Genomic DNA, 22,483 nt, shown 5'->3' with positions numbered 1-22,483 from the left:
TCCATTTCATCATCCACACTGCCTTAGTCTATCACAGTATAATTTTTGTTAGGGACACTGGTTCCCCTATATCCATCTCACCTCTTCTAATCCATAAGCCATATCCCAGGATTATCTTTTGGAAAATCACACCTGTTATATTCTCATACCCACAAAAAAGCTTTCTCCAATGATGAAATAAATATCAAAATACTACAAGGCTGAAAATACTGTCTCCTAGGTTCCTCTCCAAATTTCTTCACAAATGCTTTCCTTATTCTCTGTGCTCAACCCATATGGTTTAGAGGGTTTTGCATACGGTCTGAGGCAGATGCATCTAAACAACGAACAGGCTGTTTATAGACTGAACATTATGCAATTAGTCTGGTCTTCCCAACTCAAATGAAGATAAGGAGTAAAACAACTCCAGGCAAAGTGGGACATAGTTTGGCTGGCTTTATTTACATTACAAATTTATCACAAAACTTCCAACAAATTTTAAGGCATTTTACTAGGTTTATTTAATTTTCAAAGGATAACCTAAAACAACAAAAACAAAACTGAATCAAAATTAAATTGACGTTATCATAAACGTACAAACATTGACGTTGTGAAAAGACTTCTCTCTTTGTGATACTTAGAATGGTCACTAGGATAAGAAACTAGTGTGATCTTTTCCAGTCATTTAACCACTTTGAGTCTCAATTTTCTCCCCTATAAAATGGGGATATTATTAGCAAACTTAAAGGCATCTAAAACTTGACACATCCAATATTACTTAAAACATTAAATTCCCCCCCCCTTTTCCTCTCATCATCTCCTTTCCTCTCCTGCTCCCCTCCTCTCCTTCCCACTCTCCTTGTCCTCTAACACACAATGGGAACTCAATGAAAATTACTTTTTTTTTTAACCTAATAAAAGATGGACAAAAGATGTATATAGATGGTTCATTAAAAAGAAGTATATAATTGGACTTTAGCATCAGAAAACAAGGTATAACCTTGTGCATAAAAAAAAATACAAATTGTATTCCCCTGATATACCATTTTTCAAATATCAGATTCATAAATGAAAAGCTTGACACATATCCTGTCAGAAAAGCTGAAGGGAAAGAGCTACTTTCCATATATTACTGAAGGGAAAACAAAATTGTTCAACCCTTATGGTGGGGAATTTGACACTATCTAACAAAAGTACATCTGCATTTCTCTTTTGATCTAGCCAATCCCACTTCCAAGAATCTACCATGATGATTCATCTCTATAAATATGAAAAAGCACATGCCTGTGGTTATATATTACAACATAATTTATAGTAATAAAAGACTGGAAACAACCAAAAGGTCCATAGAGATGGAGGCTGGCTGAATAAACTGTGATACATTTTGTGGTAAAGTGTTAGCCAACGCCTTTAACCCTTCTGCATGAGTATTTAACTTCTGCCTAACTGTTCGGCACTGTACTCCTGGCAACTTGGTAAAAGTAGAATGTCAACTGTTTCCCAGCATTACTGCCTTTGATAAAAATGACCCCTGACTGGTACACTGAATCTGGACTGGGGGGAATTGTAAATAAATTATAAATATCTTACAAAAAACAACTTTTTTTTCACATTACAATTAAATTACATTGAATGGGAGACCTTCAAGATGGCGGAGGAGTAAGATGTGGAGATCACCTTCCTCCCCACAAATACATCAAAAATACACCTACATGTGGAACAACTCCTACAGAGCATCTACTGAATGCTAGCAGAAGACCTCAGACTTCCCAAAAGGCAAGAAAATCCCCACGTACCTGGGTAGGGCAAAAGAAAAAACAGAGACAAAAGAATAGGGACAGGGGGCTTCCCTGGTGGCGCAGTGGTTAAGAATCCGCCTGCCAATCCAGAGGACACAGGTTTGAGCCCTGGTCCGGGAAGATCCCACATGCCATGGAGCAACTAAGCCCATGCGCCACAACTACTGAGCCTGCACTCTAGAGCCTGCGAGCCACAACTACTGAGTCCGTGTGCCACAACTACTGAAGCCTGCACGCCTAGAGCCCGTGCTCCACAGCAAGAGAAGCCGCTGCAATGAGAAGCCCACACACACTGCAACGAAGAGTAGCCCCCGCTCGCCGCAACTAGAGAAAGCCCGAGCGCAGCAATGAAGACCCAACACAGCCAAAAATAAATAAATAATTTTTAAAAAAACCCAAAACAAACAAACAAAACAAGAATAGGGATAGGACCTGCACCTCTGGGAGGGAGCTGTGAAGGAGGAAAAGTTTCCACACTCTAGGGAGCCCCTTCGCTGGCAGGGACAGGGGGTGGGCAGAGGCGAAGCTTCAGAGCCATGGAGGAGAGCACAGCAACAGGGGTGCAGAGGGCAAAGCAGAGAGATTCCCACACAGAGGATCAGTGCTGACCAGCACTCACCAACCTGAGATACTTGTCTGCTCACCCGCCAGGGCAGGTGGGGGCTGGGAACTGAGGCTCGGGCTTTGGAGGTCAGACCCCAGGGTGAGGACTGGGGTTGGCAGCGTGAACACAGCCTTAAGGGAGCTAGTGCGCCACAGCTAGCCAGGAGGGAGTTCAGGAAAAAATCTGGACCTGCCTAAGATGCAAGAGACCATTGTTTCTGGATGCGCGAGGAGAGGGGATTCCTGCTCTGTGCACCCACAGAAGGCAGAGCACCACCTAAATGAGCTCCAGAGATGGGTGTGAGCCTCAGCTATCCGCTCGGACCCCAGAGATGGGCATGTAACGCTAACGCTGCCACCGCTGCCACCAAGAATCCTGCATGCAAGCGCAGGTCACTACCCACACACACCCCGGAGCCTGTGCACCCTGCCATTGCCAGGGTCCTGAGATCCAGGGACAACTTCCCCGGGAGAACACACAGTGGCCTCAGGCTGTTGCAACATCACGCCGGCCTCTGCCACCACAGGCTCGGCCTACATGTCAATTATGACTACCGTACCCCTCCCTCTCCCCAGCCTGAGTGAGCAAGAGAGACCTAATCAGCCGCTGCTTTAACCCCCTCCTGTCTGGGCAGGGAACAGATACCTGAGGGCGGCCTACATGCAGAGGCGGGGACAAAACCAAAGCTGAACCCCAGGAACTGTGCAAGAAAAGAAGAGAAAGGGAAATTTCGCCATGCAGCCTCAGGAGCAGCAGATTAAATCCCCACAATCAACTTGATGAACCCTGCATCTATGGAATACCTGAATAGACAATGAATATTCCCAAAATTGAGGCAGTGGACTTTGGGAGAAACTGTAGACTTGCAGTTTGCCTTCTGCATCTATTTGTTTCTGGTTTTTCTCTTTATCTTAGTTTAGTTTTTAGTGTTTGTTATCATTGGTGGATTTGTTTATTGGTTTGGTTGGTCCCTTTTTAAAAAATTTTATTTAAAAAATTTTTATTTATATATATTTTTTTCTTTTTTCTCTTTTTGTGAGTGTGTATGTGTATGTTTCTTTGTGTGATTTTATCTGTTTAGGTTTGCTTTTACCATTTGTCCTAGGGTTCTCACTGTTCGTTTTCTTGTTGTTGTTTCTTTACTTTTTATGAGTGTGTGTGTGTGTGTGTTTCTTTGTGTGCTTTTGTCTGTTTATATTTGCTTTTACCATTTGGTTTGGGGTTCTATCTGTTTTTGTTTTTGTTTTTTTTCCTTTTTTTCTTTCTTTGCTTCTGAGCCAGCTGGCTGGCAGGCTCTTGGTGCTCCAGCCACGTGTCAGGCTTGAGCCTCCGAGGTGGGAGAGCCAAGTCCAGGACTTTGGACCACCAGCAGAGACCTCTCAGCCCCACGTAATATCAATCAGCAAGAGCTCTCCCAGAGATCTCCGCCTCAACACTAAGACCCAGCTCCACCCAACGGCCAGAAGTTCCAATACTGGATGCCCCATGCCAAACAACTAGCAAGACAGGAACACAACCATATCCATTAGCAAAGAGGCTGCCTAAAGTCATACTAAGTTCACAGTCACCCCAAAACACACCACTGGACACGGCCCTGCCCACCAGAAGGACAAGATCCAGTCTCACCAACTAGGACACAGCCACCAGTCACCTCCACCAGTAAGCCTACACAAGCCACTGAATCAACCTCACCCTCTGGGACCAGACTAAAAACAAAGGGAACTACGAACCTGCAACCTGCAAAAAGGAGACCCCAAAAACAGTAAGTTAAACAAAATGAGAAGACAGAGAAATATGCAGCAGATGAAAGAGCAAGGTAAAAGCCCACCAAACCAAACAAATGAAGAGGAAATAGGCAGTCTGTCTGAAAAAGAATTAAGAGTAATGATAATAAAGATGATCCAAAATCTTGGAAAAAGAATGGAGAAAAAACAAGAAACGTTTAAAAAGGACCTAGAAGAACTAAAGAGCAAACAAACAGTGATGAACAACACAAAAACTGAAATTAAAAATACTCTAGAAGGAATCAATAGCAGAATAACTGAGGCAGAAGAACAGGTAAGTGACCTGGAAGATAAAATAGTGGAAATAACTACTGCAGAGCAGAATAAAGGAAAAAGAATGAAAAGAATTGAGGACAGTCTCAGAGACTTCTGGTACAACATTACATGCACCAGCATTTGAATTATAGGGGTCCCAGAAGAAGAAGAGAAAAAGAAAGGGTCGGAGAAAATATTTGAAGAGATTATAGTTGAAAACTTCCCTAATATGGGAAAGGCAATAGTCAATCATATCCAGGAAGTGCAGAGAGTCCTATACAGGATAAATCCAAGACAATATTACTCAAACTATCAAAAATTAAATAAAGAAAAAATATTAAAAGCAGCAAGGGAAAAACAACAAATAACATACAAGGGATTGCCCATAAGGTTAACAGCTGATCTTTCAGCAGAAACTCTACAAGCCAGAACGGAGTGGCAGGACATATTTAAAGTGATGAAAGGGAAAAGCCTACAAACACCATTACTCTACACAGCATGGATCTCATTCAGATTTGATGGAGAAATTAAAACCTTTACAGACCAGCAAAAGTTAAGAGAATTCAGTACCACCAAACCAGCTTTACAACAAATGCTAAAGGAACTTCTCTAGGCAGGAAACACAAGAGAAGGAAAAGACCTACAATAATAAACCCAAAACAATTAAGAAAATGGTAATAGGAACATACATATCAATAATTACCTTAAATGTAAATGGATTAAATGCACCAACCAAAAGACACAGACTGGCTGAATGCATACAAAAACAAGACCCCTATATATGCTGTCTACAAGAGACCCACTTCAGACCTAGGGACACATACAGACTGAAAGTGAGGGGATGGAAAAAGATATTCCATGTAAATGGAAATCAAAAGAAAGCTGGAGGAGCAATACTCATATCAGACAAAATAGACTTTAAAATAAAGACTATTATAAGAGACAAAGAAGGACACTACGTAATGATCAAGGGATCAATCCAACAAGAAGATATAACAGTTGTAAATATCTATGCACCCAACATAGGAGCACCTCAATACATAAGGCAAATGCTAACAGCCAAAAAAGGGGAAATCAACAGTAACACAATAATAGTAGGGGACTTTAACACCCCCCTTTCACCAATGGACAGGTCATCGAAAATGAAAATAAATAAGGAAACACAAGCTTTAAATGACACATTAGACCAGATGCACTTAAATGATATTTATAGGACATTCTATCCAAAAACAACAGAATACACCTTCTTCTCAAGTGTTCATGGAACATTCTGCAGGATAGGTCATATCTTAAGTCACAAAACAAGCCTTGGTAAATTTAAGAAAATTGAAATCATATCAAGTATCTTTTCCGACCACAATGCTATGAAACTAGATATCAATTATAGGAAAAAAACTGTAAAATATACAAACACGTGGACGCTACACAATACACTACTAAGTAACCAAGAGATCACTGAAGAAATCAAAGAGGAAATCAAAAACTACCTAGAAACAAATGACAATGAAAACACGACGACCCAAAACCTATGGGATACAGCAAAAGCAGTTCTAAGAGGGAAGTTTATAGCAATACAATCCTACCTTAAGAAACAGGAAACATCTCAAATAAACAACCGAACCTTGCACCTAAAGCAATTAGAGAAAGAAGAACAAAAAACCCCAAAGTTAGCAGAAGGAAAGAAATCATAAAGATCAGATCAGAAATAAATAAAAAAGAAATGAAGGAAATGATAGCAAAGATCAATAAAACTATAAACTGGTTCTTTGAGAAGATAAACAAAACTGATAAACCATTAGCCAGACTCATCAAGAAAAAAAGGGAGAAGACTCAAATCAACAGAATTACAAGTGAAAAAGTAGAAGTAACAACTGACACCGCAGAAATATAAAGGATCATGAGAGACTACTACAAGCAACTATATGCCAATAAAATGGACAATCTGGAAGAAATGGACAAATTCTTGGAAAAGTACAACCTGCCAAGACTGAACCAGGAAGAAACAGAAAATATGAGCAGACCAATCACAAGCACTGAAATTGAAACTGTGATTAAATATCTTGCAACAAACAAAAGCCCAGGGCCAGATGACTTCATAGGCAAATTCTATCAAACATTTAGAGAAGACTAATACCTATCCTTCTCAAACTCTTCCAAATGTAGCAGACAGAGATACACTCCCAAGCTCATTCTACAAAGCCACCGTCACCCTGATACCAAAACCAGACAAAGATGTTACAAAAATAGAAAACTATGGGCCAATATCACTGATGAACATAGATGTAAAACTCCTCAACAAAACACTAGCAAACAGAATCCAAGAGCACATTAAAAGGATCATACACCATGATCAAGTGGGTTTCATCCCAGGAATGCAAGGATTCTTCAATATATGCAAATCAATCAATGTGATACACCTTATTAACAAATTGAAGGATAAAAACCATATGATAATCTCAATGATGTAGAAAAAGCTTTCGAGAAAATTCAACACCCATTTATAATAAAAAGTCTCCAGAAAGTAGGCAGAGAGGGAACCTACCTCAACATAATAAAGGCCATATATGATAAACCCATAGCCAACATCATTCTCAATGGTGAAAAACTGAAACCATTTCCTCTAAGATCAGAAACAAGACAAGGTTGCCCACTCTCACCACTATTATTCAACATAGTTTTGGAAGTTTTAGCCACGACCATCAGAGAAGAAAGATAAATAAAAGGAATCCAAATCGGAAAAGAAGCAGTAAAACTGTCACTGTTTGCAGTTGACAGGATACTATACATAGAGAATCCTAAAGATGCTACCAGAAAACTCCTAGAGCTAATCAATGAATTTGGTAAAGTAGCAGGATACAAAATTAATGCACAGAAATCTCTTGCATTCCTATACACTAACGATGAAAAATCTGAAAGACAAATTAAGGAAACACTCCCATTTACCATTGCAACAAAAGGAATAAAATACCCAGGAATAAACCTACCTAAGGAGACAAAAGACCTGTATGCAGAAAACTATAGGACACTGATGAAAGAAATTAAAGATGATACCAACACATGGAGAGATATACCATGTTCTTGGATTGGAAGAATCAACATTGTGAAAATGACTATACTACCCAAAGCAATCCATAGATTCAGTGCAATCCCTATCAAACTACCACTGGCATTTTTCACAGAACTAGAACAAAAATTTTCACAATCTGTATGGAAACACAAAAGACCCCAAATAGCCAAAGCAATCTTGAGAAAATAAAACGGAGCTGGAGGAATCAGGTCCCTGATGTCAGACTATACTACAAAGCTACAGGAATGAAGACAGTATGGTACTGGCACAAAAACAGAAATATAGATCAATGGAACAGGATCAAAAGCCCAGAGATAAATCCATGCACATATGGTTACCTTATCATTGACAAAACAGGCAAGAATATACAATGGGAAAAGACAGCCTCTTCAATAAGTGGTGCTGGGAAAACTGGACAGCTACATGTAAAAAAATGAAAATAGAACACTTCCTAACAGCATACACAAAAATAAACTCAAAATGGATTAAAGACCTAAATGTAAGGCCAGACACTATAAAACTCTTAGAGGAAAACAAAGGCAGAACACTCTATGACATAAATCACAGCAAGATCCTTTTTGACCCACCTCCAGAGAAATGGAAAAAAACCCAAAAATTAACAAATGGGACCTAATGAAACTTAAAAGCTTTTCCACAGCCACATAAACCATAAACAAGACGAAAAGACAACCCTCAGAATGGGAGAAAATATTGGCAAATGGAACAACTGACAAAAGATTAATCTCCAAAATATACAAGCAGCTCATGCAGCTCAATATCAAAAAAAACAAACAACCCAATCCAAAAATGGGCGGAAGACCTAAACAGACATTTCTCCAAAGAAGACATACAGATTGCCAAAAAACACATGAAAGGATGCTCAACATCACTAATCATTAGAGAAATGCAAATCAAAACCACAGTGAGGTATCACCTCACACCTGTCAGTATGGCCATCATCAAAAAATCTACTAATAGTAAATGCTGGAGAGGGTGTGGAGAAAAGGGAACCCTCTTGCACTCTTGGTGGGAATGTAAATTGATACAGCCACTATGGAGAACAGTATAGAGGTTCTCTAAAAAACTAAAAATAGAACTACCATATGACCCAGCAATCCCACTACTGGGCATATACCCTGAGAAAACCATAATTCAAAAAGAGACATGTACTACAATGTTCACTGCAGCACTATTTACAATAGCCAGGACATGGAAGCAACCTAAATGTCCATCGACAGATGTATGGATAAAGAAGATGTGGCACATATATACAATGGTATATTACTCAGCCATAAAAAGAAACGAAATTGAGTTATTTGTAGTGAGGTGGATGGACCTAGAGTGTGTCATACAGAGTGATGTAAATCAGAAATAGAAAAACAAATACCATATGCTAACATATATATATGGAATCTAAAAAAAAAAATGGTTCTAATGAACCTAGGGACAGGACAGGACTAAAGACACAGACATAGAGAACAGACTTTAGGACACAGGGAGGGGTAAGGGTAAGCTGGGACGAAGTGAGAGAGTAGCATTGACATATATACACTACTAAATGTAAAACAGATAGCTAATGGGAAGCAGCTGCATAGCACAGGGAGATCTGCTTGGTGCTTTGTGACCAACTAGAGGGGTGAAATAGTACAGCAACTGTGGCAAACTGTAGGGAGGTTCCTCAGAAAATTAAAAATAGAGTTGCCACATGATCCAGCAATCACACTCCTGGGCATATATCCAGACAAAACTATAATTCAAAAAGATACATGCATCCCTATGTTCACAGCAGTACTATTCACAATAGCCAAGACATGGAAACAACCTCAATGTCTATCAACAGATGAATGGTTCAAGAAGATGTGGTACATATATATCAATACAATGGAATATTACTCAGCCATAAAAAAGAATGAAATAATGCCATTTGCAGCAACATGGATGGACCTAGAGATTATCATACTAAGCAAAGTAAGTCAGAAAAAGAAAGACAAAAACCATATGATATCACTTACATGTGGAATCTAAAATATGACACAAATCAACTTATCTACGAAACAGAAACAGACTCACAGACATAGAGAACAGATTCATGGTTGTCAAGGGTAAGGGGGGGTGGGAGAGGGATGGAATGGGAGTTTGGGGTTAGCAGATGCAAACTAGTATATGTAGAATGGATAAACAACAAGGTCTTACTTTGTAGCACAGGGAACTATATTCTATATCCTGAGACTAAACCATAAAGGAAAAGAATATGAAAAAAGTATATATATATATATATATATGTGTGTGTGTGTGTGTGTGTGTGTGTGTGTGTGTGTGTGTGTGTATAACTGAATAACTTTGCTCTACAGCAGAAATTAATACAACATTTTAAATCAACTATACTTCAATTTAAGAAAACATTTTAAAAGCTAAAAAAAAAAGTAGCTTGAAATAAGTAACCTCTGGATAAAGAAAAGAAACACTGGTAATAATTCCCAATTAGTTTTGAAATTTAAGTACATTTTTTCTTGCGTCCTGGTAACCTACATAACATTGAAGGACAGAATCTTAATTCAAATAGCTAAATAGTTTTAGTTAATCATAGATAAGATAAAACAATCTTTACATTGTTAATTTGCTAAAAGTTGGTCCTTGTTTCCACATTAATATTTAGGCTTACAACTTGTAAATAATACATCTCAAATAATATTTTCCCAAGTCAAGATCTAAAACACCGTATCCATTCTAGAAAAATAAGCCCCTTTAGAAATGTCATTACCGTTCAGATTATTGATCTCATCCTGCTGCCAGGGCTAAAGCGTTTCGCAAGACTATTTCCGGGACCTGGAGAGGACATTTTTATTGGCAGTAAGACAACAGATTAACCAGAGTTTAAATAAGAAGACCCAGTGGCCAGGTCTATGTCACTCTAACATTCTACAGATGTGCAACACAGATGGTGAGATATGTTGATAGATGAGGTTGCCTTGGCAGCAGAGTTCTTAGACCTTCCTAACATTTTAGTTGAATGACCTATTAAACATGCCTGTCCCAAGGCAGCTGGATAGATTTTTAAGTAACTATAGCTGTTAAATGTGGAAACCTCTAGGAAGTTCTGAATATAGAGTCTTTCTCTTAGCTTTGACTTGCAGTTTATAGGAACTACCCACCCAAGTTTGTGTTGGGGGTAGGGGAAGGAAGGAACATAAAGAGAGATTGGGGGAGTATATGCAAACAAAATTTTCTTAAAGCTCTAGGAGGAGTATAGGGTGAGTTGAATAAGAGTTTTTAGGAGGGAACATTAATATAAAAATGCTAACTTCAATTGGAGTTATCTAGGATAGTTTTCTTTTTCTCCACCGAGGATCTACGAAGAACCAGGGATTTGCTGTCAGATTATAACTTCTCCCCTGTTTCTATTCTATAGGAGACAGGTTAGTAGAGAAAAGCACAAGATTCTGAGTCATGGTAATTGGGCTTTTGTGTGACCTTGACCATGTCATTCAAATGTTTGTGGTATCAGTTTCCTCACTTGTAAAATGAGAGTGAATAGATGTTCTAAATTCTATTACAACTATTAAGTTCTGCTTTTCTGCTCAGTGTCCTAGACCTCCACTTTTACGAACAGGAATATTTTAAACTTACTAAGAAGCAGCAGAACATAGTGCTAACTGCTCCATCTCTAGACTTACATAGACATTTTAAATTTTGCCTTCATGGCATACGTCTATATATCATATTATTATTTCTCAGCATTTACTGAGTCTTAAGAGTCCTTGTCTATAATATGGAGATGATAATAGTACTCATCATGCAAGTTGTTCTCAGATTTTTTTCACAGCACTTATTTCCTTCTATCTAACTTATCATTTGTAAGGTCCATAAGGGTAGTGATTACTGTCTATTTTGTTCACTGATGTATTCCAAGCATCTTAACAGAAACTAGCCACTCTATATTTGTCAAATGAATAATTAAATGAAACAATGCATGTAAAGTGGTTAGTGCAGTAATTGGCACACAGCAGTTGATAAATGATCCTATAAATGGTCCTGATAAATGGTTTTATTAATACCCACAGTGCCTTTTCACTATGAAGAAGTAGGAATGGAAGAAGCGGGAATTTCATGAGAAGATGAAGGGGACTAAGGACCATAATGTTGTTTCCAAATATTGTAAAGAGTATCACATGTCACCTGCAAAGAAAATAATATGATCCAAGATGTGGAAACTACAGAGAGACATTTTTAAAATTCAGAGAAAGGAGGAGTTTTCTAACAACATTGCTCAAAGATGAACTGGTGCTCAAGCAAATGTTGAATTATTATTGGCCAATAAATGAGAGAATTAGGAAATATAATTAAAGGTTATAAATCTATTATTTCATGGATGAAATGATTTGAAAAGAACTTCTTATAAACAGCATATACAGAATAAAATTTTAAATATACAAAATATTGAATTTTGGCCTTGTGATACTGCTGGCAAAAAATGTAGATGGAAAATGGCAAATACAGTAAATACCAATCTATTTTTCTTGGGTACATGTGATCAAAAAACATTTGTTTGTGACAAAACATATGGCTGAAAAACAAGTGCTGCTGATTTGTTTTATTAATGTTGGCAAAGCAGCAGATAGGAGCTACAGAATCCCTTATCCCCCATCCCCCAGCCCCAAGGAAAAACAGGACTGTTTAAAGCCAGCGTCTTTCTTTCTTGTTCTTTTTATCCCACTGGTAACACTGCACTTTGGACTTTCAGAGTATTGGCAGTGAGAATGTTCTTGGATTACATGAAATGAACTGATGCATCACTCTTGCCAACTAGGGGTGATTTTAGACAAAATGTATGGCATCGATGAGAAAGGAATCTCAATATCATTTTTATGAAGGATGGTTGGCCTCATATAAAACAGTCCCATCAATCTATTGCCATCAGCTCAGACAGAAAAGAATTAGGTACATAAACTGGCTGTCATAAAATGTAGCCGAGTCTGATCACAGAAGGTCAGTTACACATTTTCGAAAATAAAGGAAGCATGTTTTCTATAATGAGCCAGCAAAAGTTAATAACAAGTGAGTTGGCTTTTTATTTTGGACAGTAATACTGAGAAAGATGCAAGGGTTCTGAAGGTTTTCTCTGTTCTTTAAGTTGGCTACCTATTGAGAAAAGATATGTGATAACATGATAACTTTTTAAAGGTATGAAATGGTGAACTGCATTCACCTGTTAAAACTATGGTGTTGACTTGGACCGTGATGGTTAATTTTATGTGACATCTTGATTGGGCCACAGGGTGCCAAAACATTTAGCCAAACATTATTCTGTCTATGAGGGTGTGTCTGGATGAGATTAACATTAGTATGGGTAGACTGAGTAATGACGTTTATTCTTCCTAAATTGGGTGGGTCTCGTCCAATCAATTGAAGACCTGAAAAAGGCTGAGTAAGAGGGAACTCCTTCATGACTTGCTTGTGTTGGGATATTAGTCTTTTCTGGCCTTCAGACTTGAACTGGAACATTGGCTTTTCTTGGGTCTCAAGCCTGCCAGCTTTCAGACCAGAGCTGTAACACCGACTCTCCTGGGTATCTCTCTCCATAGACATACATTATTGTTTCTATTTCTTTGTAGAACCCCAACTAATACACTGATTCAACAGGATCAGGAGGAAATGAGCTGAGCTGTGCCAATCAAGTGCATTATCCAGATAATGGAAGTCAGTCCCTGCAGAAGTTAATCTTTTAGAAACTGGTCTGGTAACAATGTGAGTGACCAGGCAATGTGATAACACTTTTGCAATATAAAATAATGAGCCAAATTACGAACGCTTTTACAATTAGTTCTAGAAGCAATTCCTCACGTTCCAGCCCCAAATTCTAAGATTCTATCTTATAAAACAAGCTTGCATAGCCATTCTCAGAATCAATTTCAGAAGCAACAGCATAAAGTTTGAAAGGTGTTTACCTCCAAGGGGATTATGCAAGAATTTAAAGATCCTTCTCATTTCCTTACAATTAGTTTCTGAGGACTGAAGGACTCATCATTTTCATATGTTGATTCTTGTTATTATCAGTAATCAGCACGTGGCATATCTACTTATTTTCCATGATTATTTTCAGGCTCTGGTGTTTTATGATTTTTAAGCCCTACTTCCACTACACAGATTAAGCTTCCAAAGCATCTGTCTTTAGGCACCAAAAGACACCCTTTGATTTTCCCAAATTCCTGCCTTTACTTCCATGTGAATTTTCTCCTCGTCACTTACCTGCCCAGAAGCAGAAATTCTCCTGCCAGCCCCAGGCGCCTCATGGCCATCAGCAGACCTCTCACTGTCATGCCCTCGCAGAAGCAGGCCACCACCCGGGCCTTGGGCAGGTGACCCCTGAGCTTCTTCAGCAGTTTATCGAAGCTCTGCTCCCCCGCGTTGCTATAGATTTTGTAAGAGTGAGCGATGCAAATCCCTTCCTTGGCTGACATATCTTTGAACGCTTCCATCCCACTTTCTCCATAGTTGCCTGTGTGGAAACACATAAGCAGAGGGGAGAATGTTGGATTCATTGGGTAGAGTTGGAATGCAGAAGTGCTGGGAGCGTGAAGGTCACCTGGTAGTGTTGGATTTGGAACCTGATGACCTGAGTGAGGTTTTGCTTTTTCACTGACTTGCTTATCTGGGTAATTTACAATGAAACTACAGGATACATATATGCATTGATCTTTTAAAACTTTTTCACTAAGACAGAACATTACAAAAATACAAGCAATTCGGCTCCCCCTTTGACTCAAAAAAGCTCATATTCTAATGTGAGATGATGGAAAATATTTATCTGCTATCTTTTCATTCTGTCTCACTTCCTTCTGTTTCTCATTATATGATCTTCTTACCCCACCGATTCAGATTTTTGTGTTTAAAGACATTACACACAGATGCAATACATATACTTTATATAGTATAGACGTACAAATATCTTAGAGTATTTTATTTTATAGAATATTATCCATATATTTTATAAATAATCATGAGAGTTTGTGGTTTTATCCCAAGTGAAAATTCCAGATCCTTGATTGAGATTTTAGTCTTGTCACAGATAAATATATTAGCTCATGTAAAACATTTAAAGTTTTATTATATATAACCATTGAAAATTTACCGATATATGGGGGAAAAATTCCAAAGTATTTTGCAACGTTTTGGGGTTAAGGACTGATGGTGGTCTTTTAAAATTACGGAACATGGGGATCAATATTGACAATCACTTATACGCCAGGAAGTGTATCAAGATTATTATATATGTGACCTCATTTAACTCTCAGAATAATATATTGAGAAATATATTATGACCTCCTTCTACAGATAAGAAAACAGATGAGGCAGTTAGGTTTACAGTTGCCCAGAGTTAATAACCCCAGTAGGTGGAAAGTTCCGTTCCATTCACAGATCTGTCTAAGAGTGCAGAATCTGCTCCCTCCACTCTTCTACGGCTGACTTTTACGAGACTCAGAAGCCCAATTATATCTGCATTTCTCTTTCCTATTTAAAGGTCATGATGCTTCAAGTTTAGATATTTGGGGAGCCTTCTGAGGCCCTATAAATCATGACGGGTTCATTTTCTGAGTTTTCAAAAGACTAGGTGGGTAAGGGCGATTGATTTGAGAAATACAGGAGACTATTACAAGACAACCAAGCTGTGGGATGTAAGCGGCCTAGCAATCAACTAGACCTAGGAAATGGCATTTCATCAGGAGGAGTTAATCTCAAATGAATAAGGAAGTACAAGTCATTCGATTGCATACATTTCACTGTATGACGATAATAGAGATAATTTATAAATAACTCTACTCATGCAACATTTTGATGTTTGGAAAGTTAGTTCATATATCTGAGCTCACGCTCCTTACGCCAACTCTGTGATAAAGGTACTATTATCTTCCCTTCGCAGATGATAAAACTGAAGTTCGCGTTTAACAAGTAGATGGCAGAGTCTTGGTTTGAAAATCTATCCTCTCCCTCCTGGCCCTGTGTGTGCTCCATCTTAGCAGGGGTGCCTTGTTGCAAATGAGAGCCTCAGACTTTGAGGGTGGGTTTTCGTGTAGGTTTATCCTCATGAACAAAATGTAAAGGGCAAAGCAGAGCAAGCCAGCTTGAGTCCCAGCCAAAAACACTGGTAGGCCCAGCTGCATCTTTCCTTCTTCTCCAGAATTAAAGTAACAAGAAACCTCTATGAGGATGGCAGGTAGGCGACGTAGTTATTTTGCAATTAACAAAGGTTAAAGGGCTCTTCCTGAAAAATGTGCAAAGGGGCCTAAATTATTAGTCTTACACTAACCTGAGTAATCTATTATTTTCTGATTACTTTTAGCCAACTCTATTTTTCAATTGACTACCCTGCACTTGATGCTTTAATTAACGCTGGGGCATTTGGATAAATAATTTGATATTAGGTGCATAGTGATTGTGATGGCAATAATGAAAATTCTCAATACATTCATAGTTAAACAACAAAAAATACCTGACAGATTTATAATCTTTAGCACCTCCCCAACAGCCTTGTTTTAACATTTTTTTTTTGCTTATACAGTAAGTTATATATAGAAGCAGCTTGCAATAGAGAACTTTGTTATTAGAGAGATCTGAGTTCTAATTTAGCTTGGGTTGTTCTAAATCTCAGCTTTATCACCTGAAAATCACAGATAACACTGCCTAATATATGAGTATTTTGTATATTATATTTTATGTATGTAAAATATCTTATAGATAGCCTGAACCTAATTAATTGCACATATTGGGGTTATAAAGAATATTCTAGACAAAGTTAAGATGCCCTCTCTTGGAGCAACTAAAACAAATCATGGAGCAAATGGCATTAATACTGAACATTAGACTAAAAAATAAGCTTAAACTAGTGGGGGAAATATGATTTTGTTAGAGCAAAGCCCAAGAATTATCCTTTAAAATTGAAATAGGAAACAGTTGCAATATATGTGTAACATAAACATTTCTGCAGAATACTAATTCTGAGTTAATAAAAGAAACCCATTCTAAGTTGGGAATTAAAAATGGGAATATGTATTCCAAAAAAATTGGGAAGCTTTAAGTGTTTAGATTTTCAGTAGTTGATATAATGACTACATTTTAGAATTGTATATTTAAAAATAAAGGAGAAACTGTAAAAATTTCATAGGCTTCTTGAAGAAAATGAAATAGATTTCAAGCACTGTATAGAATGAGAAAAAAGGTGAGGAAGCAACGATTTATTTTTCCAACAAGGAAACAAAGGTGACAGAGAAAGGAAGATATGGTGTAAAATATGAAACTAGTCTGTGGATTCAACTAAGCATCTGGCAAAAGTAAGAAGGAATCTATTAGACATTCTTCTTTAAGTAGCAGAGGGTCTGTGGCTTGGAATTATGAGAAGAAAATGTAATCGTAGTCCGACTTGACTCTTAGCTCACACTATTTATAACTGTAATGATGCAAATGTCAATTATTAATTTTCAACTGTGTAAGTCCACATATAGGCAAGGTAGAAAACTTATTATGCAATAGAAAATATATGTTACCAATCTTTCCAATGAAAATTACAACAGAGGAAGATTTTAGGTTGAGATGTGGAAGTAGGGAGAGTTGATGAGAAAGGGAAGGATATTAAAATACTCCACTCACTATTTGGAAGTCAAGATATACAGAAAACAAAAGAGAGATGATTAACAGAATTATTTGAGTCTGAAAAAAATGAGATTAATCTAATAATACAATTATATTGAGAAGAAATAAGAATATATGTGAATTAAGAGATGTCTACTTTCCATAAATTAAAAAGTAGGCATTAAAAAGTAAGCATATATTCATACTACTTAGAAATATGAAGGTGAAAACCAGAAAAGAAGAACGTAAAGTGCTCTTTCTTACTTTAAGCCATTCTGCATGACATGATTTTGAAAAATATTAAAGTACAAGTTTGATGAAAATATTTTAAATAACAGACTTAAAAGTTATTGAGGGGCTTCCCTGGTGGCTCAGTGGTTGCGAGTCCGCCTGCCAATGCAGGGGACACGGGTTCGAGCCGTGGTCTGGGAGGATCCCACATGCCGCGGAGCAACTGGGCCCATGAGCCACAATTACTGAGCCTGCGCGTCTGGAGCCTGTGCTCCGCAACAGGAGAGGCCGCGATAGTGAGAGGCCCGCGCACCGCGATGAAGAGTGGCCCCCGCTTGCCGCAACTGGAGAAAGCCCTCGCACAGAAACGAAGACCCAACACAGCCATAAATAAATAAATAAATAAATAAATAAACAAATTAATTAATTAATTAATTAATTAATTTTAAAAAAGTTATTGAAATTGGAGAGAGATATGGAAAATTTTAAATGGAATGCCAAGTGAACATTACTGAATAAAGAAATTCAGCATGCTGATAGGATAAAATTTTCCTATAATTTCCTTAAATCAAATGTAAGAGTAAATATTAATTTATAACTTTTAGATATTGTTGTATATTTCTGGTGAGATATACTCACATGCAATTATTAAAATACAATCTCTATAATGAAAATAACTTGAGAACTTGGGGGTAGCTAATTTTGTAAATAGCATTATTATAGAGCAAAATTGATCAGAATCAAATTTTATCTCAACCAATTGCTTAGATATCACTTTGTTTTGGTTCTATGTTTCTATCACATCAGTTAGATTTGGCTACATTGTACGCATTTTTTTTTTCCATTTCAACCACAGAATGAGAGCCTAATGGATAAAAATGTAAAATAGGATCAAGGTTATTTTTTTTCTTATATCATGAAAGATACCAATCCTGAAGCCATGGCAGAATGCTTAATTCACATTTATTCTAAGAGCAGATGCTCTACTTAAAATCATATTAGTCATTTCTAGTATGCCAGAAAGACTTTACAATTGAGATGGTTTTCAACAAGATGTCACATCTAAATTAAAATTAAAAAGTCCAGTTAATTTTCCTTCCTCCTGTCAAATCACGTTCTACTTACTGTTCCTTTAATAGCAAGCTCAAGGAATTCCTCTGCAAAGTCTGCCCAACCTATGTGTCCCTTCCTACGTTCCTCATTTGATCTTACAATAGAAAATTGTCTTTACTTGTGTCTGCTCCTATAAGACTGTATACCTTTGGGACATAAATGTTATTCTCTTGTGAATTCTTAATTCCTCAAAGGGGCCTGGAAGATAACTAACACAAGTTGAGTAAAAAAATAAGTGAATGAATGAGTGGTACAAAGTAATCAGCACCAAGTGGGAATTTGCCAGATGAAAATATTTGTGCAATTAATTATCCTACCTGTCATCAGAATTGCAACATTTGTGTCTAGAATGTATCACTCTATTGAGTGATTATGTAATATTATTCCACTTAAAATCTGAAAGACAGAATTGTACAATAGTCAAAACAGTCAGAACATCTAGAGTTTTTTCCAATGGCTTCAATGTTCCCCTGGATAATAAGAGATTCTAATATTTTAAACTCAAATGCTATTTAAAGCTAGTTGCTTTCACTAGTACTATTTGACCTGTATTATGTCAGCTGGGATCTGGAAGCATCTGACTCCATTTGTGCCTACAAAGTACACAATGCAAACAAGACTTGCTAAAGAATAACTTTAAATCTTTCTTCTAACCTAAGAGAGATTCTTTGCACTTTATGTTTAAAGGCACAGGCATGGAACAATCCTTTAGTATGCAATGCATAACCATAGACCACTGCTATTTCAGGTGGCACCAATTCACTTTCAGTAAATACTGTGCTACTGTGGCTTAAACATACTTCTGGATAAAGATAATAAAGAATGGCAACATAGATAGGCTACATCTGGTAAATGAGGTATTTTTCTGGCAAAATATCTATTGGAGATATGGCTCAAATTTATAAATATGTGTGTTGAAGAAACTGATTGTAAGAATAAAAATTAAATTAATAAAATCATACTGAAAAGATAACAAATAATTTTCCTTTCTCTGACATTCGTTTCCTTTTTTCCATTGTACTCTTACTTCTCCCTCCATAATCAGACCCTCATTATTCCCTTCATAGAAACTTACTTGGGAACTTACCTCTTATCATCTCCTATGTCTCATTTTGGGGGGGGTGGTGGTCTTACTTCTTATTATGCTCTTTCATGTGTAGCTCAGACGTTTCACATGTTCCCACTTATTTACTTTTATTCATGATGTTCTTTCTACTTGGAATACCCTTTTCCCATTTCTTTATGTTGAAATCTTACCCATTCTTTCTGGTTCAACTCAATTGCCCAGACTGTAACTTACTTAGGATATAGACCACATCTTCTCCATAGCGCCACCTAGCGATGCTTGTGGAACTAAACTGACACACTCCACCATGCTTTTCAAGGATTAATTAATTACGTACAGGTATGATACTAGGCACGTGGAGACTCTAGATATTTACACATTTTAGCCTAGTGAGCCAACTTATAATACTGAAGAGCATAATTTTTGTTACTTATAATTGCTAGAAAAGTTTATAATTGTAGTTCCTTCACTTTTTTTTTTTTTTTTAAACCATACGGGATCTTAGTTCCTCCACCAGGGATCAAACCCACTCCCCCTCCAGTGGAAGCGCAGAGTCTTAACTTCTTAACCACCGGACCGCCAGAGAAGTCCCTCCTTCACCTTTATGACAAGGCTGCTCATACTAATGATTTATTTGATATTGAGAATTTGATTAAAACTATAACCCATGATATTAATTTTTTTTTCCTTAGGAAAACATAATCCACTTCATATAATGTGTTTCATTAGGGGACTCCTAAGGAGATTTCCCAGAGTCAGATAATGAGTTATGGTGCTAAGTATTATAATGTATTAGACTTAATTTGAAATATAAATTCTGTATTCTATATTCTGTACATATATTTATGTTACTTGCTTTATATATTTATTTATTATATTTGGGATATATTTGTATATTCTAGTTTCCAAAACTGTAAGCCCCTTGAGAGTACTAAATGCACTTATTTAACTACGTATCATCACATAATAGTTATTCAGGGATTTCTTGAACAGAAAATATGGTACAGAAAGATAAGAGTAAAATTTTGGAAGAGTTAATTTATTTGTTCAAATACAATCATCAAGTGGATGCTAAAAAAATGTAAAAACTACTCTTTCAGAAAGTATTCACTTTAGGAAATTTAATTCACTTAAAAAGAAACTATTGAGCTTGGCCTTCCACATTAGAGCTTTTTTTCCCTTTTATTTGACCCAAATTGTCTTTTTTTTTCAAAAAGGAAGTTATGATTCTCAATATAAATAATAATTTATAAATACATTCCAAATGGCTTTTACTCCTAATATCCTGTTGCTATTATAAACAGTGTATTTTGTTGACAACTACTAGTGAAGGAAAATGCTGCCATTTCTCATTGGAGTTACTGCCTGGCATGATACCATCCCCCTAAAATATGTGTGGGCAGGATTCATCAGTCAGTGTCATCACCACTTCCCATCCTTTCATGGGGCCATAAGTGTTCATCAAGGGATCTTAGCCAAAACTGCCCATATTGAGTGTGCTGTGTCCTAGTTAAGCTAGTGGTTAGTTAAACAGCCAGGAGGGAGAAAAGCCAGAGAGATAAACACCTCTTCTTATTTTATTACTGTCTCTTTATAAAGATGTTTCCCTTTTCAAAAATGTATGTCTTTTCCCAATATAGCCACATGTACAATGAGTATGGCAATTTCAAACTCTATATTGCATTCATTTGTTTATGTTTACTTCCTGGCACTAGACAACAAAGTTCTTCAAGGTAGGTGTTTCTATCCTCACAACAAAACTATATATAAATATATCATATACTCTCATCAAGACTCCACAAATTATGGCAAATGCCTTTGCCATGAAAATCTTTGCTAACAAACAGATTTCCAAGTTTTGGTTCCTTTTTTTTTTTTTTTTATATTTTACCCACGAGTTTTTCTATGACATGACCCACATAGCAGAGTACTCAGTGTGAGGCAGGACATTACTGAATCTCATCCAGGGTGTTTTATTATTGGAAGTACTAGAAGGATTTCATTTAGCGAATTCACTTTAGGCACTACACCAGGCATGGAGTATGTAAGCAACATTCGAACAACACTCCAATAATGAATTCAGAAAAATAAATCTAGTAGAGCATAACTTAGTAACTTGGATTTTGAACTACATATAAAAATATTATTTATGGGAATACTAACCAGGGATATTAGATATTGTCAGAAAAGTAAGTGCCAAGTGCATTACTGAGTGGTATACTATGTTGCTGAATTTTTCTTTTGGCTACCAGGAATGGGGCTAGAAAAAGAAGTTTGATCTTCAGAGCAAAGGTGCAAGTTGACCATTCAAATTCATACATGGCAGATGACATGAAATCAAATCAATGAAATAAAAATATATGAGAGTTATAACTGTCACACATGTCAATTACAGCAAGTATGAGTGTCATCTTTGGTTCAGTAATGTAGGTTGCTGAACCTTGGAATCAAAAGTTGTGATATCTAGTCCCTCCAATAACTCTAGTTCATACAATTGTGTTGAACTGAGAAAGACAAAATTGAAAAAGAATCAAGTTTTGAGAAAAAATCAAGTTTTAGAATTTATTTTTAATTTACTTTAAAATTTCTGCCAAGTAGAAATGCCAAATCGGAAATTGAATAAGGACATTCCAGCTCAGAAAATAGAAGTTAAAATTGGAACTATTTGGGATCATCAGAATATGGATAGCAACAGTAATAGATGAAAGTGTAGGATGTGAAAGAAGAGAGCTCTGATTATACCCTAAAGAATTCAAATATTTATGCATTAATTGAGAAGGCAAAGCTGACAAAGACAATGGAGAAGAAGAAACCAAGAGAACGTATTGTTATGGGAACGAAAATAACAACGTGCTTTTACTTTCTTTTGGACATTAACAGTGTGACTATTAAAGTGAGATGCATAGTGGAAAAAATCCACTGATTTTGGCAACACAGTCCAAGCCATAAAGGAGTAGACTG

At 37.0% G+C, this 22,483-nt stretch overlaps 1 protein-coding gene across 4 annotated transcripts in view; it reads right to left on the bottom strand.

Annotated features, from left to right (window-relative positions):
- GRM5 (glutamate metabotropic receptor 5) overlaps window positions 1-22,483 on the bottom strand; it is a 531,669-nt gene that overhangs the window by 310,503 nt on the left and 198,683 nt on the right. For all 4 annotated transcript variants that reach the window (XM_036861062.1, XM_036861058.1, XM_036861060.1 and 1 more), the window contains exon 3: window positions 13,735-13,984. In XM_036861062.1, the coding sequence (XP_036716957.1) occupies window positions 13,735-13,984 (250 nt within the window). The remainder of the gene's footprint in view (window positions 1-13,734; window positions 13,985-22,483) is intronic.

Source organism: Balaenoptera musculus, chromosome 8 (assembly GCF_009873245.2).
Source record: "Balaenoptera musculus isolate JJ_BM4_2016_0621 chromosome 8, mBalMus1.pri.v3, whole genome shotgun sequence".
NCBI lineage: Eukaryota > Metazoa > Chordata > Mammalia > Artiodactyla > Balaenopteridae > Balaenoptera > Balaenoptera musculus.
This window is presented reverse-complemented; position numbering and strand designations above follow the sequence as displayed.